General features: G+C 43.4%; 1 protein-coding gene across 2 annotated transcripts in view; it reads right to left on the reverse strand.

Annotated features, from left to right (window-relative positions):
- Positions 1 to 21,313, reverse strand: part of LOC122643963 (protein ZINC INDUCED FACILITATOR-LIKE 1-like) — a 127,646-nt gene that overhangs the window by 66,130 nt on the left and 40,203 nt on the right. For both annotated transcript variants that reach the window (XM_043837543.1, XM_043837544.1), the window contains exons 8-9: positions 7,073 to 7,122; positions 6,880 to 6,955 (exon numbers count right to left, since the gene is read on the reverse strand). In XM_043837543.1, coding sequence (XP_043693478.1) covers positions 6,880 to 6,955; positions 7,073 to 7,122 — 126 coding nt within the window. The remainder of the gene's footprint in view (positions 1 to 6,879; positions 6,956 to 7,072; positions 7,123 to 21,313) is intronic.

A 21,313-nucleotide genomic window follows, 5' to 3' on the forward strand; every position in this document is an offset into this window, starting at 1 on the left:
TGTCCTAGTATTCTTCACCACCTCTTTAGGGAGAGAGTTCTAGTTAAGATATGTTGTCCTTTGAGCTTCCTCCTCTTGAGGCTGCTGTCCAACCACTTGAGGCTGCAATCCAGCCTCCTACGGCTACTGCCCAGCCACCTTTGACTGCTGCCCAATCTCCCTTGACTACTGCCCAGCCCCCTCTGGCTGTTTCCCCCTCATCGAAAGGGAGTCCTTTACAGGGGGAGACCATGGGAAAGAGTATTGTTGATGTTCCTATTCAAGGGGAGCTGACTCCTTTCCAAAGAACTATTAGTGAGTTTCAGAAGAAGATTGACAACTCTAATAGGATCACCTATAAAAAGGGAAGCACCAAAAGGGCGCACCTTCAATCCACTGTAGCACCGATACCCATCCAGTTGCTAGCTCAAGACCCAGATTCTTCCTTTCCTAGTAAGATCTCTTCCTCCGACCTACCTATTGCTCATCGCAAATGTACTAGGACTTACACTCTGCATCCCATATCTCGTTTTGTTTCTTATAGTTCTCTTTCTCCCTCTTTTCGTGCTTTTATATCTTCTCTTTGTTCTGTTTTCATTCCTAAAATTGGCAGGAAGCATCTATAGATGGAAAGTGGAAGGCAGCAATGTCAGAAGAAATGAGAGCACTACACAAAAAAAATACGTGAGATCTTGTGGCTCTTCCTCTAGGGAAAAAACCAGTTGGATGTAAATGGGTTTTTGTAGTCAAACAGAAGGCAGATGGGACCGTGGATCGATATAAGGCACGACTAGTTGCTAAGGGGTTCACTTATACTTACGGAGTTGACTATCAGGAGACCTTTGCACCAGTGGCGAAACTCAACACTGTAAGGGTGTTATTATCTTGTGTTGCAAATCTTGGGTGGGATCTTCAGCAGTTGGATGTAAAGAATGCCTTCCTCCAGGGGGAGCTTGAGGAAGAGGTATACATGGATGTTCCACCAGGTTTCTCTAATGATAGGACCAGAGGCAAGGTCTGTAAATTGAAGCGTGCTCTTTATGGTTAGAAGCAGTCACCTAGAGCCAAGGTACTAAAACTCGGAACTCGGTACCAACTCGGCCCCTTGAAAAACCGAGTCTAGTCAAGATCGCCGAGATCTCACCGAGTTGGTGCATTTTTTTTTTTTTCGACTTAAAGCCTCAACTCAGTGGGTTTTAAACCTAGTTTGGGTCTGAAACTTATTATTCAGCCTATTTTAGGTCATTTAAACACAATGGCACTATCAGATTTTACAAAAACAAAGTCCAAATAGAAGTTATGTACTGGTCAAACTTAATTTGGTGTGCACGAATGCTGTCAAAATCGCTCTGAATGAAAATATTTTCTTGGACATCAAAACAAATGAATATTTTACCGCACTTTTGGTTTTAGCAATGTTTTATCATATTAAGATTTATGGAATTTTTAGATTTGAGAAAAACTCCAGCATTAGAAAGTTGAAAATTGCACCTACCGTCAAAAATCCAGTTTTTGTTCTTGAACGGGGTTGACTTTTTTTCCTTTTGGAATTTGATTTTTTAACTATTTTTATTGGATTCAAATAAGGGGGTATTTGCTTATTTATGAATAATATCTTAAGTAAATGAAATACAAATCCAAAAACATTTACTTAAATGTTGTTAGGCATTAATAAGCGTCTATCTTAGTTCCTGGCCTAAATAAGTGTCTGTATACCAAAGTTTGCATAGATAGGTGTCTATATACCAAGTTTTCCACCAAGATCTCAAGATCTAGCACTCATATAAAGGAGTTTGGGTCAAGATTCTCGAGATCTCAATCGAGTTGTTGCACTTTTGCAACTCGTATGCCAACTCGTCTCAGTTTCTCAAAAAACCGAGAAACTCGCCAAGATCTCGACGAGATCTCGCGAGTTCTCGAACTATGCCTAGAGCCTGGTTTGGCAGGTTTCACAAGGCTATGATTTCAGCAGGATATAAGCAAAGCAATGCTGATCACACTTTGTTCATCAGACGAGTTGGTGACAAAGTAACTATTCTCATAGTCTATGTGAATGATATTATGGTCACTGGTAATGATGGTGATGCTATCAAGAAATTGAAGCACTTCCTTGGCCGTGAGTTTGAAGTAAAGGATCTGGGGACTCTAAAATATTTTCTAGGGATAGAAGTTGCTCGATCTTCAAAGGGCATCTTTCTTTCTCAAAGGAAATATGTCCTAGATCTATTGTCTGAGACTGGGTTGCTAGGTTGTCATCCTTTACATACTCCTATGGAAGCTTCTACAAGACTTAAGGAAAAAGAGGGTGAACCTGTCGACAAAGACCGTTATCAGCGATTAGTGGGCAAACTAATCTATCTCTCTGACACACGACCTAACATAGCCATTGCTGAAAGTTTGGTGAGCCAGTTTATGCATGATCCTTATTCCTCTCACATGGAGGCAGTCCTTCGTATTTTATCATATTTGAAGTCTGCTCCCGGAAAAGGAATTCTTCTCTCTCCCAATGGTCATCTGAAGGTTGAAGCTTATACTAATGCCGATTGAGCTAGCTCTGCTAACAGAAAGTTAATTTCTGGCTATTGTTCTTTTGTGGGTGGAAACCTTGCCACATGGCATAGCAAGAAGCAGAATGTTGTGGCAAGGTCTAGTGCTGAAGCAGAGTTCCGTGCAATAGCACAAGGAATCTGTGAACTTTTGTGGCTTAGAGGATTGTTACAGGATATTGGTGATGTTGTCCATCTTCCAATGATGCTTTATTGTGATAATAAAGCAACCATTAGCATTGCTCATAACCCTGTCCAGCATGATCGTACTCAGCATGTTGAGGTTGACCGACATTTCATCAAGGAGAAGCTCAAAGCCGGACTCATCTGTGTTCCCTTTGCGAAGTCTGTTGATCAGTTAGTCGATGTGTTCACCAAGGGACTAAGTGGCAAAGTGTTTCTTCCTATATTAGTCAAGTTGGGCATGCACGACATATATGCTCCAACTTGAGGGGGGTGTCGGATTATATGGGTCAAAATACCATGGGGGGTATTCTGGACCTTTTTTACTGTTTTATTCTTATGTGGGTTTAGTCCCACATTGATTACTTATAATTCTGTCCTCTATTCTCATTAATAAAAATTAGGACCTTGGGGTGATCATTAATCATCCAAGGCTCCAAGCTTTACTCTAGTTTTATTCCTGTTAACACTTTCTCATCTCTCCACCACTTGGGATGAGATCTGTACCATTTGGATCGCCTAAGGGTCCTACTTCAGACCTCCAACAGCCTTATTGAAGAATCTCTTCGATTGAGGAGCATAGCTCGATCCTTTGGTACTTCCCAGGTATCAGCAAAATCTGTTTTTTATGCTTACTGAGTCTTTTCTTGGCTGAACTGGGAGGAATAGAACCTATTGCAATTGGAAATGGTGTAAGGTTAATCCAAGTGACAAGAGAGGAAGATAGGAAGTAAGAAGGAAAACATTCCTTCATGGAGAGCTGGAGGAGGAGGTTTATATGGAGGTTCCTCTAAGTTTTTCTTGTGACAAGACTCATGGGAAAGTTTGCAGATGAAGAGGGCATTATAGGGCTGAAACAATCTCCTAGAGCTTGGTTTGGCAGGTTCCACAAAGCATTGATCTCTACAGGATACAAACAGAGTAATGCGGATCACACCTTGTTCATCAAGCGAAATGGGGATAGAGTCACTCTTCTTATAGTCTATGTCGATGACATAGTTGTGACTGGTAATAATTCAGAGGAAGTTTCCCTCCTGAAGACCTTCTTAGGACGAGAATTTGAAATTACAGATCTAGGATAGCTCAAGAACTTCCTTGGGATTGAAGTTGCCCATTCTCCCAAAGGCAGTTTTCTCTCCCAAAGGAAGTATGTTCTATATCTACTCCCAGAGACTGGTTTGTTAGGATGTCATCCATGTGACACTCCTCTGCAAGCTACTACTCGTCTGCAAGAGAAGGATGGTGATCCAGTTGATAAGGGAGGATATCAACGGTTGGTCGGAAAACTAATTTCTCTCTCCCAAACTAGACCATACATTGCATTTGCAGTAAGCTTGGTCAGTCAGTTCATGCATGATCCCTACTCCACTCATATGACTGTTCTTTGTATTCTCCATTACTTAAAGTCAGCTCCAGGAAAAAGGATTCTCCTGTCTCCGCATGATCATCTTCGCATTGAGGCTTACACAGATGCTAACTGGGGTGGTAATCCTGACAGGAAATCCACTTCAGGTTATTGTACTGTTGTAGGAAGTAACTTTGTCACATGGTGAAGTAAGAAGCAAAATGTGGTGGTAAGGTCCAGTGCCGAAGCTGAATTCCGTGCCATGGCCCAGGGCATATGTGAGTCATTGTGGCTTCAGAGTTTACTCCAAGACATTAGTGGTTCTGTTCATCGTCCAATGATGTTGTATAGTCAAAAAAAGGCAGCAATCAGCATTGCCCACAATCCAGTGCAACATGATCGTACTAAGTATGTGGAGATTGACAGACACTTTATCAAGGAGAAGTTAGAAAGTGGGCAGATTTGTATACCTTTTGTGAAGTCTGATAATCAACTTGTTGATGTATTCACTAAAGGGCTAAGTGGAAAGTAATTTCATCCTAGTCTAGTCAAGTTGGGCATGTGTGATATCTATGCCCCAACTTGAGGGGGAGTGTTGAGTTATGTAACCCAATAAGGGTACTTTTGGTCTTTTTCCTTGTTTATTCGTTGTTATTAGCATACTCAGCTGTACAAGAACAGTATTGTAATTTTGCCTTATTATTGAATGATATATATGAAGGGGCTGAGTGAACAAACGACTCACTCAAGCCATTCTCCTATTTTCAACTCTACATTATTCTCTCATCTTCTAACATTATTAAGGAAAGAGAGATTAATAAGAATATGAATCCTTATCAATAAATAATATTCAATTAATAGAAGGGGAAAGAGCCTAGGTCGATGATTCAGTCCAAGCACCTCTTCATTTATTCTTCTCTCTCTCTCTCTCCTAGCTCACTCTCATTCATAGGTAAGAGAGGAGAGAGTCATTTATGAGGTAACTCTTTTTAGAATTCCTACATTTATTGCTAAGGAGAGAGAGGTAGTAATTTGAGGCAACTCTTTTTAGAATTCCTACATTTATTGCTCAAGGGGATAGAGGTTTTTTTAATGAGGAAAATCATTTTAGAGTTTCTACTCATTAAATAAATAAAGGAGGGGAGGAGGTGTTTACGAACAAGCTATCCAAGTCCGCCTCCCCACGGTTTGCACTCTCTCTCTCTCCTTCTCAGTCACCTTAGCCAACAGGTAAGTCCTCTTAGTCGTTGTCGTCTTCTTTTTTCTTCTTTTTCTTTTTTTCTTTTCTTCTTCGTCTTCGGTTTTTCCTCTTCTTCCTGGATTCCTTTTCTGAGGCGCAATTCCAATTGTCGAGGCGGAGTGGGGATGGCTAGTAGCTTTGGAAAATGAAAAAGTGCTTCATATTCTTTGGTCGGTGGAAGGAAAGAAATATTCTTTAAAATAATATGTTGTTAGCTTATAGGTCTACAGTCAAGACCATAGACTGCTATTAAAAACCATTGTTTTGGAATCCCTTTTTTTTAGGAAATTTGTTTTGGAATCTTTGATATGTGGATTGACACAACATAGAAATGCTCAAATTGTACATGTTATGTTTTTCATTTTTATGCTCGTCAAATGGCGATATAATTTATGAGGACAGAAAAAATGTGCTGGATGATTTTATATGGTGTGTTATACTGGATGTGAAGAATAATGGATTCTATCATTTCTTACTTCTAAAGGTACCAAAGTAGTGGTGGTTAGTATAGTCCATATTCCATTCATATAAAAAAAAAAAGGGACAATTTCTTAGATCTACTAGATAAAAACGGAAATTACAAGACAAGTAGGTTTCAAATTTGCTTTATATTCACTGCTTACCTATTTTGAAAAGATTTACTTAATCCCAAAGTTGGTTAGTACTCATGCCACGCAAGAATAAAATAGAAGTAAACTTCCAAAATTGCCCCAAAAAATCTGTTTGAAACCACGATGGGGAAAATATGAGGAAAGTGGAACAATTTTCCTTACCTGTTTTTTCATTATTATTATTTATTGTTTCTCTCAATCCTGTTTTTTGTTTTTTGTTTTTTTTTTTTTTTTGACCTAGTTTCCTTCCACCTACGGTGAATGGGATCTCACCGCGGGGCGGGAGAGGGCGGGAATAGGTATCAGGGATGGTATTTTGGAACATACTAAAACCCTAGAAGGGTTTGTGAACCCTACCCACCATCCTCTCTTTTTATGTTTTATTTTTTTTTTTTTTAATATGTCTCTATTTTTTGGAGGGGATAATAGGAGTTTTGATTTTTTTTTTCTCCTACAATTAAGATGCACTTTCATCCAATTCCACGGTTTTTAAAACAGTTAAATGAGGTTGGGGCAATTTTTTGTTTTTTTTAGTAGGTTTCTATTTTTTGGAGGGGCATAATAGGAGTTTCGATTTTTACTCCTACAATTAAGGTGCACTTTCATCCGATTTCACCGTTTTTAAAACAGTTAAATGAGGTTGGGGCAATTTTGAAAGTTTACTTTTATTTTGTTCTTGCGTGGCATGAGTACTAACCAACTTTGGGGATTAAGTAAATCTTTTTAAAATAGAAAGTGGTGGATGTAAAACAAATTTGAAACCTACCTATCTTGTAATTCGGTTCTTATCTAGTGGATCTAAGAAATTTTCCCAAAAAAAAATTACTAGGGAGCCTTGTGGCCTAGGTGGCCCTCCAATGCCTTGGATCACCTAGGCGCCTTGTCAACTCTTTTTGATAGGATATGAAAAACAACATTGACAAAGCTAGCATCTTCATTAAAGGAAAACCACAATTGTTGGGAGATGAAACATACGGGAAGCCAAAAACAAGCAACAAATACAGCCACTGCAAAGACTGATGTGACAAGGCAAGGTAATAAATATGGAAACCTACATCACAATAAAAATATCACAAAAATCATCAGCATAAATTAAACAAAGAAAAATGATGAACTGAGGCATTATTATTTAAAGGAGAAGCATAAAGGAAGGAATAGAATTTGTTACCTCCCGAAGAGAGACTTTTCAGGAAAAATATTTGGATATTTCTCTGCAGGCTGTGAAGTAGATCCATTCAAAGATACTAATCAATAAGTTGGATTGACGGGAAAATCAAGGAAGAGAGATCAAACAATTTAAGAAGGATAAAAAACAACTAATGGACACAAGTGAAAAAGCAGTGCAAAGTTTTGCTAATGGCTACTATGGGAAAGAAACATAAAATCAAAATATTTGAAAACAAATGTCAATATGTGCTACATAGTGATAACGGCCAATATTCTTCGAAGTTAGGAGGGGCAAAGAATGCTATATGCACATCTCTACATACTTCAAAATCTTTAAATGTTCATTAGTATTGCAGATAATTGCTCTATTACACTCAAAAGATCTGTCAAACTTAAAATAAGCCATCTACTTTCACTAAGAACCTTTATTAGACCATAATTTCAATAAATGAAGATTTCTCCTCTCAGCTACCCCATTTGTTGGGGTGTGTCAACACATGCAAGCTAATAGACAATGCTATTATCAGTAAAAAAAAAAATTGGAGTCCACTGTACATGTACTCCCCCGCCCCCTATCAGAACGAATAATTTTAATTTTAATATCAAATTAAGTAGAAATCATTTGATAGAAATTTCTGAAAGCATCATAGACCTCACTTTGTGTTTCATCAAAAAAGTCCAGGTGGTGCAGGAACAATCCTCAATAAATGAGACAAAATAGGAGCAAGGCCCCAAACATCAGAGTGTTCAGAATTATGTATTAAGGGTACTTTAGGAACTATTTTATTTACTTATTGTCTTACATTGTATTTGTCCTTTTTTACTTTTCACCTCCCTAGGGAGTTGTATGTAATTCCACATATTAAGTTAGTGAAGTAAGATATGTGTGGAGGAGAACACTCTCTAACACACAACATTCTACCATCATCTCTCTTGTGCTCTTCTCCTTCTTCTCCTTCTTCTTCATCCCCCTACTCTCATCTCACCTATTTCTCTCTTGTTCTATTGCTCTCTTGCATTCCCTACATTCTAACTCAGAGTGCACAATATGAAAAGGAACCGTCATTCTATTACCATGATAAGGATAAGAGGAAGAACAATGTGGAAAATTGTTTTTTCATAACACCAAAAGAGTAGCCAAAGCAGAAATGGAAGAAAACAAGTGGGACATAACACCAAAAAAGGAGTAGCCAAAGCAACACAGAATCAACAATACTATTGTCACTATGCCCACACACATAAGACTGAGTTGTAGTAAAAAAAGATGTCCTGGGTTCAAATAGGTAGACCCCTTTCTCTTCACATCGATTGCTAATAATCCTCTTCATCACCAAATCGTGAAAGAGCCAATGAGAAGGAAAGAAAGTGACACAATAGTTCAAGGATTTGGTTAAGTGACTCACAGACAAGAGATTAGTGGCAAAGTTAGGGACATGAAGAACAAAGTTAAGGGAAATAGAAGTAACATGAACACCACCTTTACCAAAAATGGAGGAAAAGGAACCATCATTGACCCTATATTGACCAAAGCAGACAATGTAGGAGTCATAGCACTGAGACATACTAGTCAGATGATCGGTGGCTCCATAGTCAATGACCTAAGAAGAGGCAGTGGAAGGCGCGGATGTAGCGACCTACAAGGCGAAAGCTGAAGATCTGGCACTGCCCAACAGTGACATAATGTGATGAAATGCTGCAATATCTTCCTGTGAGAGGGAATTGTGATCTGCCTGTAGTCCAGATGGATACCCCATAGAGTCAGTCTCAACTCTCAACCATCACGGTCTGTGCTTCACTTCCCCTCTCTTGCTGCCACATATACCAATGGAACCATCACACATACCAATGGGACAACCATGAACCACCCAACACCGCCCTCTAGTGTGTCCAGATTTGCCACAGTGATGACATCTGAGTCTATCTCCACATTTGGCCTCTACCACCATCTCGCCAATCTCTATGGGAACTTGATGCAAGGGCAGAGCGCTCAAGGGATTGTACAATTCCCATGGCCACTCTGTGGGACTCATTGCTTTGTAAGTAGCTACAAACTTCATCTAAAGAGTGAAGGGGTGACCGGTCCAAGATTCGCACCCAAATTGGTTCATACTCTTAGTTCAGCCCACCAAGAAGAATCATGACACGTTCCTTCTCAAGTATTCGCTAGACCTTTGCATCATCCTCTGGTTGGACAGTTGGATCCGTCCCTATAATAATAGTACTCCTCCCAAAGGCCAATAACTGTGTTATCATACTTATAAATTATCCTGTCTCCCCTGCTTCAATGTGATGACTTTCAAGAGGAGTTGGTAGACCTTAGCCGAGTCACCCACTCGGTCAAAAGTCTTAGAGAGACTATCTCAAATATCCTTGGTTGTCTCCTTTCATAAATCTCCTCTCAATCTCAGGTTTCATAGAAAAAATCAACCAAGTCATAACGGTTGAGTTCTCGGTCTCCCATTTCTGATATGTTGGATAACTTGAATGAGGAGCCTTAATGGTACCACCAATCAAGGTTCTAAATCTTGGGTTTCGGCCTGGTTCGACCAGCCCGAAACTGAGATATGGACGAAACCAGGTCAAAACCTGGTACATTTCCCTAGCCAATTCAAGATTGTGGTTTCGAGGCCCATAAATGGTTTTTAGGTCTGATTTTTTGTACACAGCCTACTTTTGCCATTCTCAACATAATGTATGAACTATTTTCACACAAAAAAACACTCAAAATGGTACTTGTGGTTATTGACCCAAGTTTACTAGTATACGCTGAAGGGGGGGTCTACAGACGAATGCAGTGCATTAATCGTTTTTTCTTTCCGAGAGGGGTGCGCATGTTAGGCTCTGGTGGCACATGGTAGGGTTTGTCATTTTGTGAGATCGTGGTCATGGCAGACCCTCCTTCTCGAGAGGGGCGGCCCCCAGATCCTCTGGTGGACAGCACTGGTAGGGCCTCGGCTTTCTCTTTCACTGAGGTGGTAACCAGGTCGCTGGCTGTTTCAAGGGTTGCAATTAAGTTAAAGAAGCCCACAACCTACTACGGGGAGCCTGCGATTTTCTTCTCCAAGGAGGAAGTAGTGCTGTCGGAGCAGGCTTTCGCCAACTCTCTGATTGCAAAGTGCAGCTACGGTAGGCCTTCGATTTTTGTGATCAAGGAGTTTCTTCAGAAGCGATTGTTCCTGCAGGGGGATGTCGTGATTTCAGCCTTGGACCAGCGTCATCTCCTGCGGTTCTCCCTGTCATCAGATTTTGTGAAGGTTTGGCTTAAAGAGCAGGTTTTTGTCCAAGGTTTCATGCTGCGGTTTATGAAGTGGACCTCAGATTTCGTTTCGGGCTGGGAGTCTCCCTTTGCACCCATTTGGGTTTCCCTGCCGGGGCTGCCAGTAAACTTTTATCAGGGGAACTTCCTTTTGTCCATTGCTGGGGCGAGTGGTAGGCCCTTAAAGGTGGATGCAGCGACGGCTAACTGCACTCGTACAGTGGAAGTGAGGTTCTGTGTGGAGGTGGATCTGCGGGTTGACCTACCAGCGAAGGTGTGGATTGGATGTGATTCAGAGGGGTTTCACCAGAAGGTCTGTTATGAACGTCTCCCTTCTTACTGTGGGTTTTGCTCGAAGATTGGCCATACCAGGGAGGTGTCCAGGAAATCGCAGAAAGACAAAGTGCAGGAAAGGCCGACGACTACTGCTGGTCCCAGTGGGGTTCCTCTCTCTCGAGGTCCTGCTGTCGAAGGGTTGGAGGTTGCGATGGGGAACAGAACCGGCGAGGGGGTGTTCATCCCTACAGGAGAGGGGTCTTCTCGTGTTGCTGCTCTCGGCGCTGGGGTTATAGCAGTTCAGAGCCCGGCTGGAGCCCGGCGGGGTGCTGCAAGGAGTAGAGGCCACTGGAGACCTGCGGGGCAGCAGGCACTGGTTGTTCGAGACGGAATGGCGGAGAGTTTTGAACCCAGCGATGTTATTCTTGGTGCAGCGCAAAAAGGGGTTCAGCTAGGGGGTGGCGTGGAGGGTGTCAATTTGGCTCGTGAGATTGGTCCAGAGGGCCTGGTGCCATGGCTGAGGAGGAAGGGGAGCTTCCAGCTGAAGGGGCTGCGGCCTATTGTACAGAACATGGGGAGCTTGCGGCAAGCAAGGTGGCAACGCCGCTTGACCCAGCTGAGCAGGTTGGCTCTGCGACTAATGGTGACAAGGGGCTGGTTCGATCAAAGTCTGTGGGTGAGGCCCCGGTACGCTTCTTTGAGGGAGTGGTTGGGCCCAGAAGGGCGAGGGATGACTCTGCGGTTCTGGACTAGTGTGACTCGCCTGGTTTGAGTCGCAAGGCTGCGCTTGAAAGCTTAAAGGGGTTTAATACTCTCTTAGAAGACCGTATCTGCAAGACGATGGACAGACTTAGTGAGGATTCATTTGGTCCTGCTCCTGCTGGCTGGCGAGTGGGAAGGGAACAATCCTCTCATCTGCTTTTTCTTAGTGCCAATCATGTCTACAACACGAAGAAAATAAAGAAGGTTAAGAATGGGAGGCCTGCGAAGGAGAAGCCACTGCGTCCAGTTACAAGATCTATGAGATCGTTGGAAACCACCCCAACCGGTTCTAAATGAGTTGATTGTTTTGGAATGCCCAGGGTGTTGGGAACAATCCTACCACTAGGTGCTTGAAAACCTTGATAAATCTGCACAAGATTGACATTGTGGGGATTGCGGAACCCAAGGCGTGCTTGGTTAGGAGGCGAGTGGGGCTGGAGGAGATGCATGTGGTAGAGGGGTTTTGGGTTTTCTGGCGTGTGTCACTTCGAGTTTCGGTGTTGGAAGAGCATCGGCAGTTCATCACATTGCAGCGTGAGGATGCCAGTGCAGAAACCTTTGTTGTCACCTTCGTCCAATGTCTGTGCTCGGTGGCGGATAGGAGGGAGATGTGGAAGAGGCTTGATTTATTTTCTAGGACAACTCTTTTCCCACTGTGGGTGGGGACTTCAATGCTGTGGTGTCCCCGTTGGAAAAGCTTGGTGGTGGCCTTGCTTGCTCGATGTCTTTGGATGAGTTTGGGAAGTTTGTCAATGATGCGGGCCTTATTGATGCAGGGTATGTGGGTAATACCTTTACCTGGTCAAACAATCGGTCAGGTGTTGCTAGGGTCATGGCTAGGTTGGACCGGTTTTTGTTTAACCAGACGTGGATTGAGGCTTTCCCCCAGTGTGAGGTGTCCCATCTTAACCACACTTGTTCTGACAACGCTCCACTTTGGCTCTCTTTCTCCACCTCGACCACTCAGGGCTTTTCAGCCTTTAAATTCCAGTAGATGTGGTTATTACACCAGGGCTTCATCGACTTTATCAAAGGCCAATGGACTGCATGAGTGGGCGGGTCCCCCCTTCTGGTGTTGTTCTTGAAGCTTAAAAGGCTTCGTAGGTGGAACAGAGAGGTGTTTGGCAATGTTCATCAGAAAGTTAGAGATGCGGAGGATTTAGTGACCAAGGAGAGGTGGCTTTTGACCTGAGGGCCAGTGATGAGGCAAGGAACAATCTTCAAGGAGTTCTGCTTCAAGAGGATATATTCTGGAAACAGAAGTCCAGAGTGACTTGGTTGAGGGAAGGGGATCGAAACACAAAGTTCTTCCAGTCCATGGTGAACATCAGGCGAAGGCAGGCTGCTGTTTCTAAAATCAAAGGGGAAGATGGTGAGTCTATTACTGACTCTACAGGGGTACAGACTGAGGCGGTACGCCATTTTGCGGGGATCTTTACGTCTCAGGGGTGTTTGGTTGACGAGAGCTTGCTGGCTTTGATTCCCACGGTTGTGACAGAGATTGACAATGCGGCCCTTCTTCTTGCACCCACCTTGGAAGAGGTGAAGGGGGCTGTTTTCTCCTTATCATGTGATAGTGCACCGGACCCTGATGGCTTTTCGGGGTATTTCTTTACGGCCTGTTGGGAGGTGGTGGGCCTTGATGTTTGGGCTGCTATGGTGGACTTTGTTTAGGGTGGGGATCTTCCCAGAAGCTTCACTTCGGCCAACTTGGTGCTTATTCCCAAGAAAGAAAACCCTGAGGTAATGGCTGATTTCCGCCCTATTAGCCTCTGTAATTTCTTTTACAAGATTATTGCCAAGATCTTTGTTTCCAGGTTGGCAGGGTTACTCCCATCCTTAGTGGGGGAGGAGCAGGGAGCTTTTGTACAGGGAAGGAGCATCCAGGATAATATCTCTATTCTGCAGGAGGTCACTCATGACTTGAACCGGAAGACAAGGGGGGGAATGTGATCCTAAAGATCGATATGGTGAAAGCATATGATCGGTTAGAGTGGAGTTTCTTATGGCTTGTCCTGTCCAATTACGGTTTTAGTGAGGCCTGGATAGCTCTTGTTCGAAAGACGGTGGAGAACTGCTAGTTCTCAATTGTGATGGGTGGTAGTTAATCCGGCTTTTTCAAGTCTTCTAGGTGGGGTGAGGCAAGAGGATCCTTTGTCACCAGCTTTATTTATCTTGGCCGAGGAGGTGCTGAGCAGGGGCATCAAGTCCCTTTTTGTGGAAGGGCATGCATCTTACTTCTGGCTGCCTAGGGGGTGCCCTGGTATTTCACACAGCCTATTCGCTGATGACACTATTTTCTTCACCAGGGGTTTGAAGAACTCACTCGGGCAGATTATGGGGTTCCTTGGCAGATATGAAGCTTCCTCGGGGCAGTTGGTAAATAAGCAAAAAAGCTGCTATGTGATGAGAGAAAAGGCATCCTTGGCGAGATCTCAGATGGTTGGGGCGGTTACGGGTTTCCCTAGGAAGACTCTTCCAATTACTTATTTGGGAGCCCCTTTGTATGTTGGGAGGATGAAGATCTGTTTCTTTGACGGCATTGTTGAGAAAATAAGAACCAAGGTGGCAGGGTGGAAGGGAAAACTATTATCCTCTGGGGGCCGGGTTACGCTACTAAGGCATGTCCTCTCCTCCATTCCCATCCACATTGTAGCAATGTTGGTGCCTCCGAAGGCAATTGTCCAGAGGCTTTATCGGATCTTTGCTGATTTTTTGTGGGGCAGTTCTGAGTGGGGAAGCGGAAACATTGGGTGTGTTGGGCAAAAATTTGCAGGCCAATGGAGGAAGGGGCTCTGGGGATAAGCCGACTGGAGGATGTTGACCTCTCTCTTAGCTTAAAGGACTTTGGAGGGTGCTCTCCAAGCGGACTCTGTGGAGTGACTTGTTCAAGGCGAAATTCTTTAAAAATCTCCACATTTCTCTGGTTGAGTCTTATGGTGCTGGGTCAAAGTCTTGGCGCCGTACTCTGGGCCATAAAGGTTTTTTGCTTGACAGGTCAAGGTGGCTGTTGGGGTCTGGGGATGTTCTCTTCTGGTTGGATAATTGGACATGTGCAGGCCCGCTAATTGATCATGTTGACAATGGGTTGCTGGTGGATCTTGACCTACGGGTCAGGGAGGCCGTGGACGCGAATGGGCTTTGGAATCAGGACATTGTGGATCACATTGACTCGGCTGTTATCAGGGAAACGCTGGCAGGTTTCGCCCTCTCGGCAAGGAATGATGTGTTGGCATGGACTCCTTCTAGTAGTGGAGGGTTCACAACAAAGGCTGCATGGAAGGAGGTAAGGAGTGTCTCTCCTGTGACCCCTTACTCTAGGTGGATATGGAACCAGTCGGTCCCCTTGAAGGTGGCATTCTTCTCTTGGCAGCTCCTTAATGGGAAGATTCCCACGGACGACTCCCTTATGCTGGTGGGCAACCCTTTGGCCTCGAAATGCAACTGTTGTGGGAACCCTCAGAGGGAAACTTCTAATCACTGCCTGGTGACTGGTGGTACGGCATCCAAGGTTTGGGATCATTTCGCTGGCATTTTTGACATTGACGCCTTTCCCACTCAGGATATCAGAGGAAGACTTTCACAGTGGCACAGTTTGGCGAATTGCAGAAGTCTTAGTGCCTACATCACAGGAATCCTACCTTCCTTTATATGCTGGGAGCTTTGGAAAGAGAGGAACAACAAAAGGCATAGGGAGCATCGACGTACCGCTGGAACAATTATTGAGCAGATTAGGACCTGGGTTATGGAGGCACCACTCCCCACCAAGGTGGGCAAGGGGGGATCGGCAACGGACATTTCGATTCTTCAGTGCCTTGGGCTTCAAGCTCTAGCCCCTAAGCCGCCACGGCCTATACCAGTGTATTGGTGCCCCCCTTTTGTTACGGTGAAGCTGAATGTGGATGGTGCATGTAGAGGAAACCCAGGACTTGGCGGGGGTGGAGGCATCATTAGGGGCCCCGATGGTGTAGTTATTGCTGCCTTCTCTAACTACTATGGCCTTTGCACTAACTTGATTGCGGAGTTAAGAGCTGTAGAAAACCTAGGACCTGTAACCAGTAACTTGAGAGAAGAGAAAAAAGAGAGAATGAGAGAATAATGACTTGTTGTCTTTATTGATAGGAAAGCCCCTCTATTTATAATAGAGGGGAAATTACAAATAGAAAGGGGAACTCCTAATCAGATTAGGAATTCTTAATCATGATAGGATTCCAAGTTACAATAGGAAAAGAACTAGAACTAACAACTCAAACTGAAACTAAGACTAACAACTCACAATAGAATTAGGACTTAACATAATTTGAAACTAGGACTCCAACTAGGACTAGGAAAATAGAAGATACACATACCAACCAAATCACTGTTCACGTGAACAGTGTCACGTGAACAGTACTTCTCAACACTCCCCCTCAAGCTGGATTATACAAATAAGTAAAGAAAGAAGATCCAGCTTGAACTAAAGAAAAAAGAACTCCTAATAATGCTAACACTCCCCCTCAAGTTGGCGTATACAAGGTACTAATGCCCAACTTGAACAAAATGAAAAAAACTAAGTTGTAGTAGAATCCAGCTTGACATATGAATGCAGCTCCCAAATAAACCTTCAAGAACTTAAAAAAATAGATCTTCAAAACTTTGACAGACATGATCAGCAAACCGGGACTGGAATGTCTTCCAAAAAAGGCAGCTTTCAACGATCTTCAATAGCTATCCAGTGATGAATCTCAGATTGTCATAGTGACTTAGAATCTTGAAGTGAAATAACTAGAGCAGCAAGTAGCAAAAACAAACTGAATCAGGCAGCGGAAAAAAACTGTACCAACCCAATCGAAAGTCCTCAAATAGGCAATCACCAAATATCTTCAATATTTCAATACTTCAATCTTCCCCTTACGGCAGACTCAACCCAATAACAAAGTAGATACCTATTGGCAATGGTGAAAACTCTGATCGTCTATGCTTTGCACCAAGTGTTCCTCCAAGTTCTGCTTCTACAATGTCTGCAAGTGTACTGTACATAATCCCCCCCTCACGTGTAGTACACGTGGACATAACAGAGATAATGTAAAAGATAGGGCAAAAACATAATATTCCAGAATTTTCTAAAAGTGCTATGGGTAATTAAAAAGGAAGGAATGACAAAATTGTAATTTACCAAAAGTTTCCAAAGGTGTTATGGGTATAGGCCAAAGGTATGTTTTGGGATATGAAGGGAATTAGAATTATTGAAAGGGAACGGTGTTGGAAAAAAAAAAGATGGCATGACTGTAATTTGGTGGAAATCCACTTTTAAATACAATCCAAGCCTAAGGGCAAACTGGTAATAAACCAGAATTTTCAAGGGTCAATTGGGTAGTCAAATAGGGGAATGTATTAAAAGATAATGGCAGTTCCTTAAATAACCAGAATTTTGCTCGGGCCTTTTTGGTAAACAAAAAGCAATGGGATGCAATAAGTAAAATAATGGCTATGGAGAGTGGCAATCTTGTAAATAACCAGAATTGTCAAGGGGCTCTTGGGTAGATAATTTAGATGAAATCTACTTACAAATACCACCCAAGGCAAAAGGGTAATGTTGGAATGAGGAGTAAAATAAGGACAAAGGTAGATAAGAAAAGATGATAAGGGCATAAAAGGGAACTTAAAGAATAAAATAAAACGCTAAGAATAAAGTAGAGTAACCAAAAAGGAAACCAACTCATAAAAGGAAACCCACTTTGAGATATTGGATGTCTTCCTCACGCAACCAGCCAAAAACAATATAACACTGTCTTCAACAGTTCAACCTCACGATGGGAGAAAGAACCAACCACAAGAGGAAAACGAGCCACAGAGGAAAACGAGAACCAGCAGCCAACTGATTCTTCGATCAGAAACAGCAACAGCTCATGGAGAAAATTAATGCAATCTCCAAAAACTCAGATCAGAAAGCAGGGAAAGGAGGAGGCGGAACAAAAGCTGCAACTTCAACCTGCAACTCCAATCTGGCGGTAGGGGAACAGCAGCGATAAATATTTGACTCCGTGGAAGAACGACTTCAATCGAACAAGCAACAACAAAATACCAAGAAAGAATCGATACCACCGTAAATCAATAGCCAACATCGGAGAACAAGAGCCCATCCAACAACTAAGCCAAGCAACACTCAAGAAGACGAAAACCAGAAAATCGAGAGATCTTCCTCACGATAAGCAAAGAGAACGAGCAAAAATAGGGCAGGTCCTGAACTCCAGCCCTCGATCACCGTCAAAAAGGGATTGCACCTTCAACGAAAGCAGGTTCTTCAGAAGCATCTACAGCCCGGAACCAGGTTCTTCATTAATCGATCAACAAATCAGTATTTAATCGCAACTCATCGAAGAGCGTAAATCAGATTCGAAATCTGATGTAGAGTTTTGAATCGAATAAATGAATTGAGTACATGAAACTCTAGTTCTTCTTTTTCTATGAACTAGGGTTTTCTTCTTCAAACCAGAAATTCAAATCGACTCTCAAAATAGCAATCTTGGAGAGAATCAGTCACTGGTTGCCTAGCTCTGATACCATGTAGAAAACCTAGGACCTGTAACCAGTAACTTGAGAGAAGAGAAAAAAGAGAGAATGAGAGAATAATAACTTGTTGTCTTTATTGATAGGAAAGCCCCTCTATTTATAATAAAGGGGAAATTACAAATAGAAAGGGGAATTCCTAATCATGATAGGATTCCAAGTTACAATAGGAAAAGAACTAGAACTAACAACTCAAACTGAAACTAAGACTAACAACTCACAGTAGAATTAGGACTTGACATAATTAGAAACTAGGACTCCAACTAGGACTAGGAAAATAGAAGATACACATATCAACCAAATCACTGTTTACGTGAACAGTGTCACATGAACAGTACTTCTCAACAATTGCTTTGAGGGATGGTTTAGCTCTTTATCAGGAGCTTGGTCTAAGGGACCAGGTGGTCAACTCCGACTCTAAGGCTACGGTCAGAATGGTGAACGGAAAGAGGTGTGGGATGTGGAAAGGTTAGTACTGGATCCAGGAGATCATGGACCTTATGTCCTCCACCAAGGCCTTGCTGTCCTTTGCATTTTGTGCAAGTAACAGGGTGGCGGATTAGCTGGCAAATCTTACCTGTGATTCTGGTTCGTTGGCGAAGTTCCAACATGGTTCCCTCCCTTCAGGATCGTTCCAAGGGATTCTTAGGGAGGATAGGGTTGGGCTGCCCATCCTCCGGCAATAGCACACATATTGTTAATATTTGTATGGCTTGGTTTTGTGTAGAAGTCTTGAATGTCTTTCCTATTCGGGTTGGGGTAAGGTGGTCTGTCCCCCCATGTATTCTTTATTATTTCATTGGATCATTAATAAAATACTAGGGGCTGGCCCGGGTCCCAAATAAGGTTCGGGTTAAAAATAAAATAAAATACGCTGAAGGATACACTAAACCTGGTATTATAAATACTTCGTTCAGATAGCGTTAAAGTGCAAGAACACTGAATAATACATGTTATCCAAATATAACATTAAGGTAGTCCTTTCTCAATTCCATGCGGAGCTTCTTGTTGGGTCCAATCCACAAGGTGCGTACCACTGAATGTTTCGAAGCCGTTCCTCTGAATGTACCACATATGTATCCCATGACATGCTTTGGGCCCAATTGTTCTGATAGTCCATAACTGCCCATCTATAAGCCCCATCATCAACTTGTATAAGATTTCCCAACCTAGGAAAGGTCTCACCGTGACTGTAAGAAGTTGGAGCTGACACACATGGGTGGGATGGCTACCCGAAGATACTGTCGACAAAGGATGACCCAACACCTGACCCATCCCCATATCCATATGTAGCAGCAGATGTATCATGATTACTCCCACATGCAAATGAACCGGTGCTCTTGAAGGATGGTCTACCAGCATATCCACCATACGGTCCATACCCAGCATATGACGGATTAAGAGAGTTGATGTAGCTTGTAGATTCTCCAAACGAAGAAACCTTTTGAAGAATTACACACTTTTGAGCCAAAGTCCTACTCTTTGTGTCGAAACCACTTCGAAACCACTGCGACACTGTATGTTTCAATCAAAACTTGCGAGAAATGGCAAGTTTTGATCAAAACCTGTCCTTTTTTATATGCCAATTTGGGTTGGTTCAACCGGTTTCGACCAATTTCGACCGAAAACCAGTCGAAACCAACCGTAACCCTATACTTTTTAAACTCCCACCTTAACTCGTCTCGGTTTCTTGTGAAACCGAGATATCTCGGTGGTTTCAGTTGGTTTCGACCGAGTTCTCTTTCCATGCCACTAATGTACCCTAACTTCCCCCGCCTTTGCAGGGATAACTTCATTGAGTGTGAACAATCCAAGTAGTTGGTATTGTCCAACTTCACAATGGATATCTGAGTGTTGGAATTTTCAAATGCAACTAGAGTGGGGTTGGTACCACTCAAACCACCAGCCGAAGCTTCCATAGGTCCACTAACCTCCAACATGATGTATGAATACACCTAGAAAAATTGGTTGGATTTCCAAACCAAATGGGGAGTGCACACTCTATCCAAAAAACTCCTTCCCAGTACTCAGAAAAAAATTCTATCAAGGGAGCAAACCATAGAACTTGAAGGAACTCAAGCACATACACATTTTGAGATAGAATATCATCCATGTTGGATATGTGTCCATCAAACCTGGTTTATCTGTATTGAACCTGTTGAGTTTCTAGGGGAAAATTGGTCTTATGGGCTGTGACACTGTTCATGTGAACAGTAATATGGGGTACAAAATGAATAGGATTTTGCCATAAATCCCTCCCCTACTCCCTCCATCCCTTCGCCGCCACCCCCCTCTACTGTTCCCGACATCCCTCCCGGGCGACCCATGCCCTCCTCCACTTGCTTCTTCCCCAACCCTGCCGCCACCCCCCTCCCCCTTTGCCCCTCCATCCAACAATCTCCCCATACCTGTTTCTGCCCCCGACCCCAAAACCTGGTCTTCCCTGCTTCAGCAATCACCCCCCCTCTCTCGACACCTCACTTCACTATTCCAAACCTTTCACCGAGAATGGAGTGCCTTTTGCCCTCTGCCCCAAATCCATTATCTCCCGAGCTCTCCAAATGGTCCTCTTATCTGGTTGGACACTTCTTAGGCGCCCGACCTTCCTTTAACATTGTCCGAGCTTCTCTCATCAAGCAATGGAAAGCTGCTGGATTGCTTAAAATCCATCTCCTCGATTCTAGTGTGTTTCTCTTCAAGTTCTTCTCTGATGATGCTAAGTCTCTTGCATTGGACGGAGCCCCTTGGATGGTTGGTTCCAAGCCGATTTTCCCTAGGCACTGGCAGCCCCACCTCCTGCTCCACAAGGTCGACCTCAACACCATTCCCTTATGGGTTAACCTCCCTGGGCTTCCCCTGCAATACTAGACCCAAAAGAGTCTCAGTCGCATAGGCTCCGTTATTGGCACTCCCCTTCGCACTGACTTGCGTACCCTTAAACAAAATCGACTCTCGTTCTCCAGGATTTGTGTGGACATCTCAGCAAATTCTCCTCCTCCTTCGTCCATCAGTATCAAGGAAGAGGATGGATTTTGGTTCGAACAGCCTGTGAAGTACGACTGGATACCCCCCCATTGTCAGCTCTGCAAAATCTTTGGTCACTCCAACTCGGCTTGCCCTGCTTTGATGCCTCTGGCCTCAGCGGCTCTTGCTCCTGAAGCTTCGCAGCCTCGTTCTGACTCGACTGCGCCGGAGAATATTACTTCCGTTATACCCACTGAGGACCCGGCCCTTCCCAGCGGGAACAGCTTTGAAGCCTCTTCCTCTCAAGCTCTGCCTGCTCCGACTCCATCGGAGAAAACAGCATCAACGCCTGGCCCTCTTATCTAGGAGACTAGAGGTCGCAAATCTTTCAGACTCCATCGCCGCCGTGGCCGCCCCAGCAATCGCAATCGCGGC

The sequence above is a fragment of the Telopea speciosissima genome, chromosome 10 (genome assembly GCF_018873765.1).
Source record: "Telopea speciosissima isolate NSW1024214 ecotype Mountain lineage chromosome 10, Tspe_v1, whole genome shotgun sequence".
NCBI classification, from domain to species: domain Eukaryota; kingdom Viridiplantae; phylum Streptophyta; class Magnoliopsida; order Proteales; family Proteaceae; genus Telopea; species Telopea speciosissima.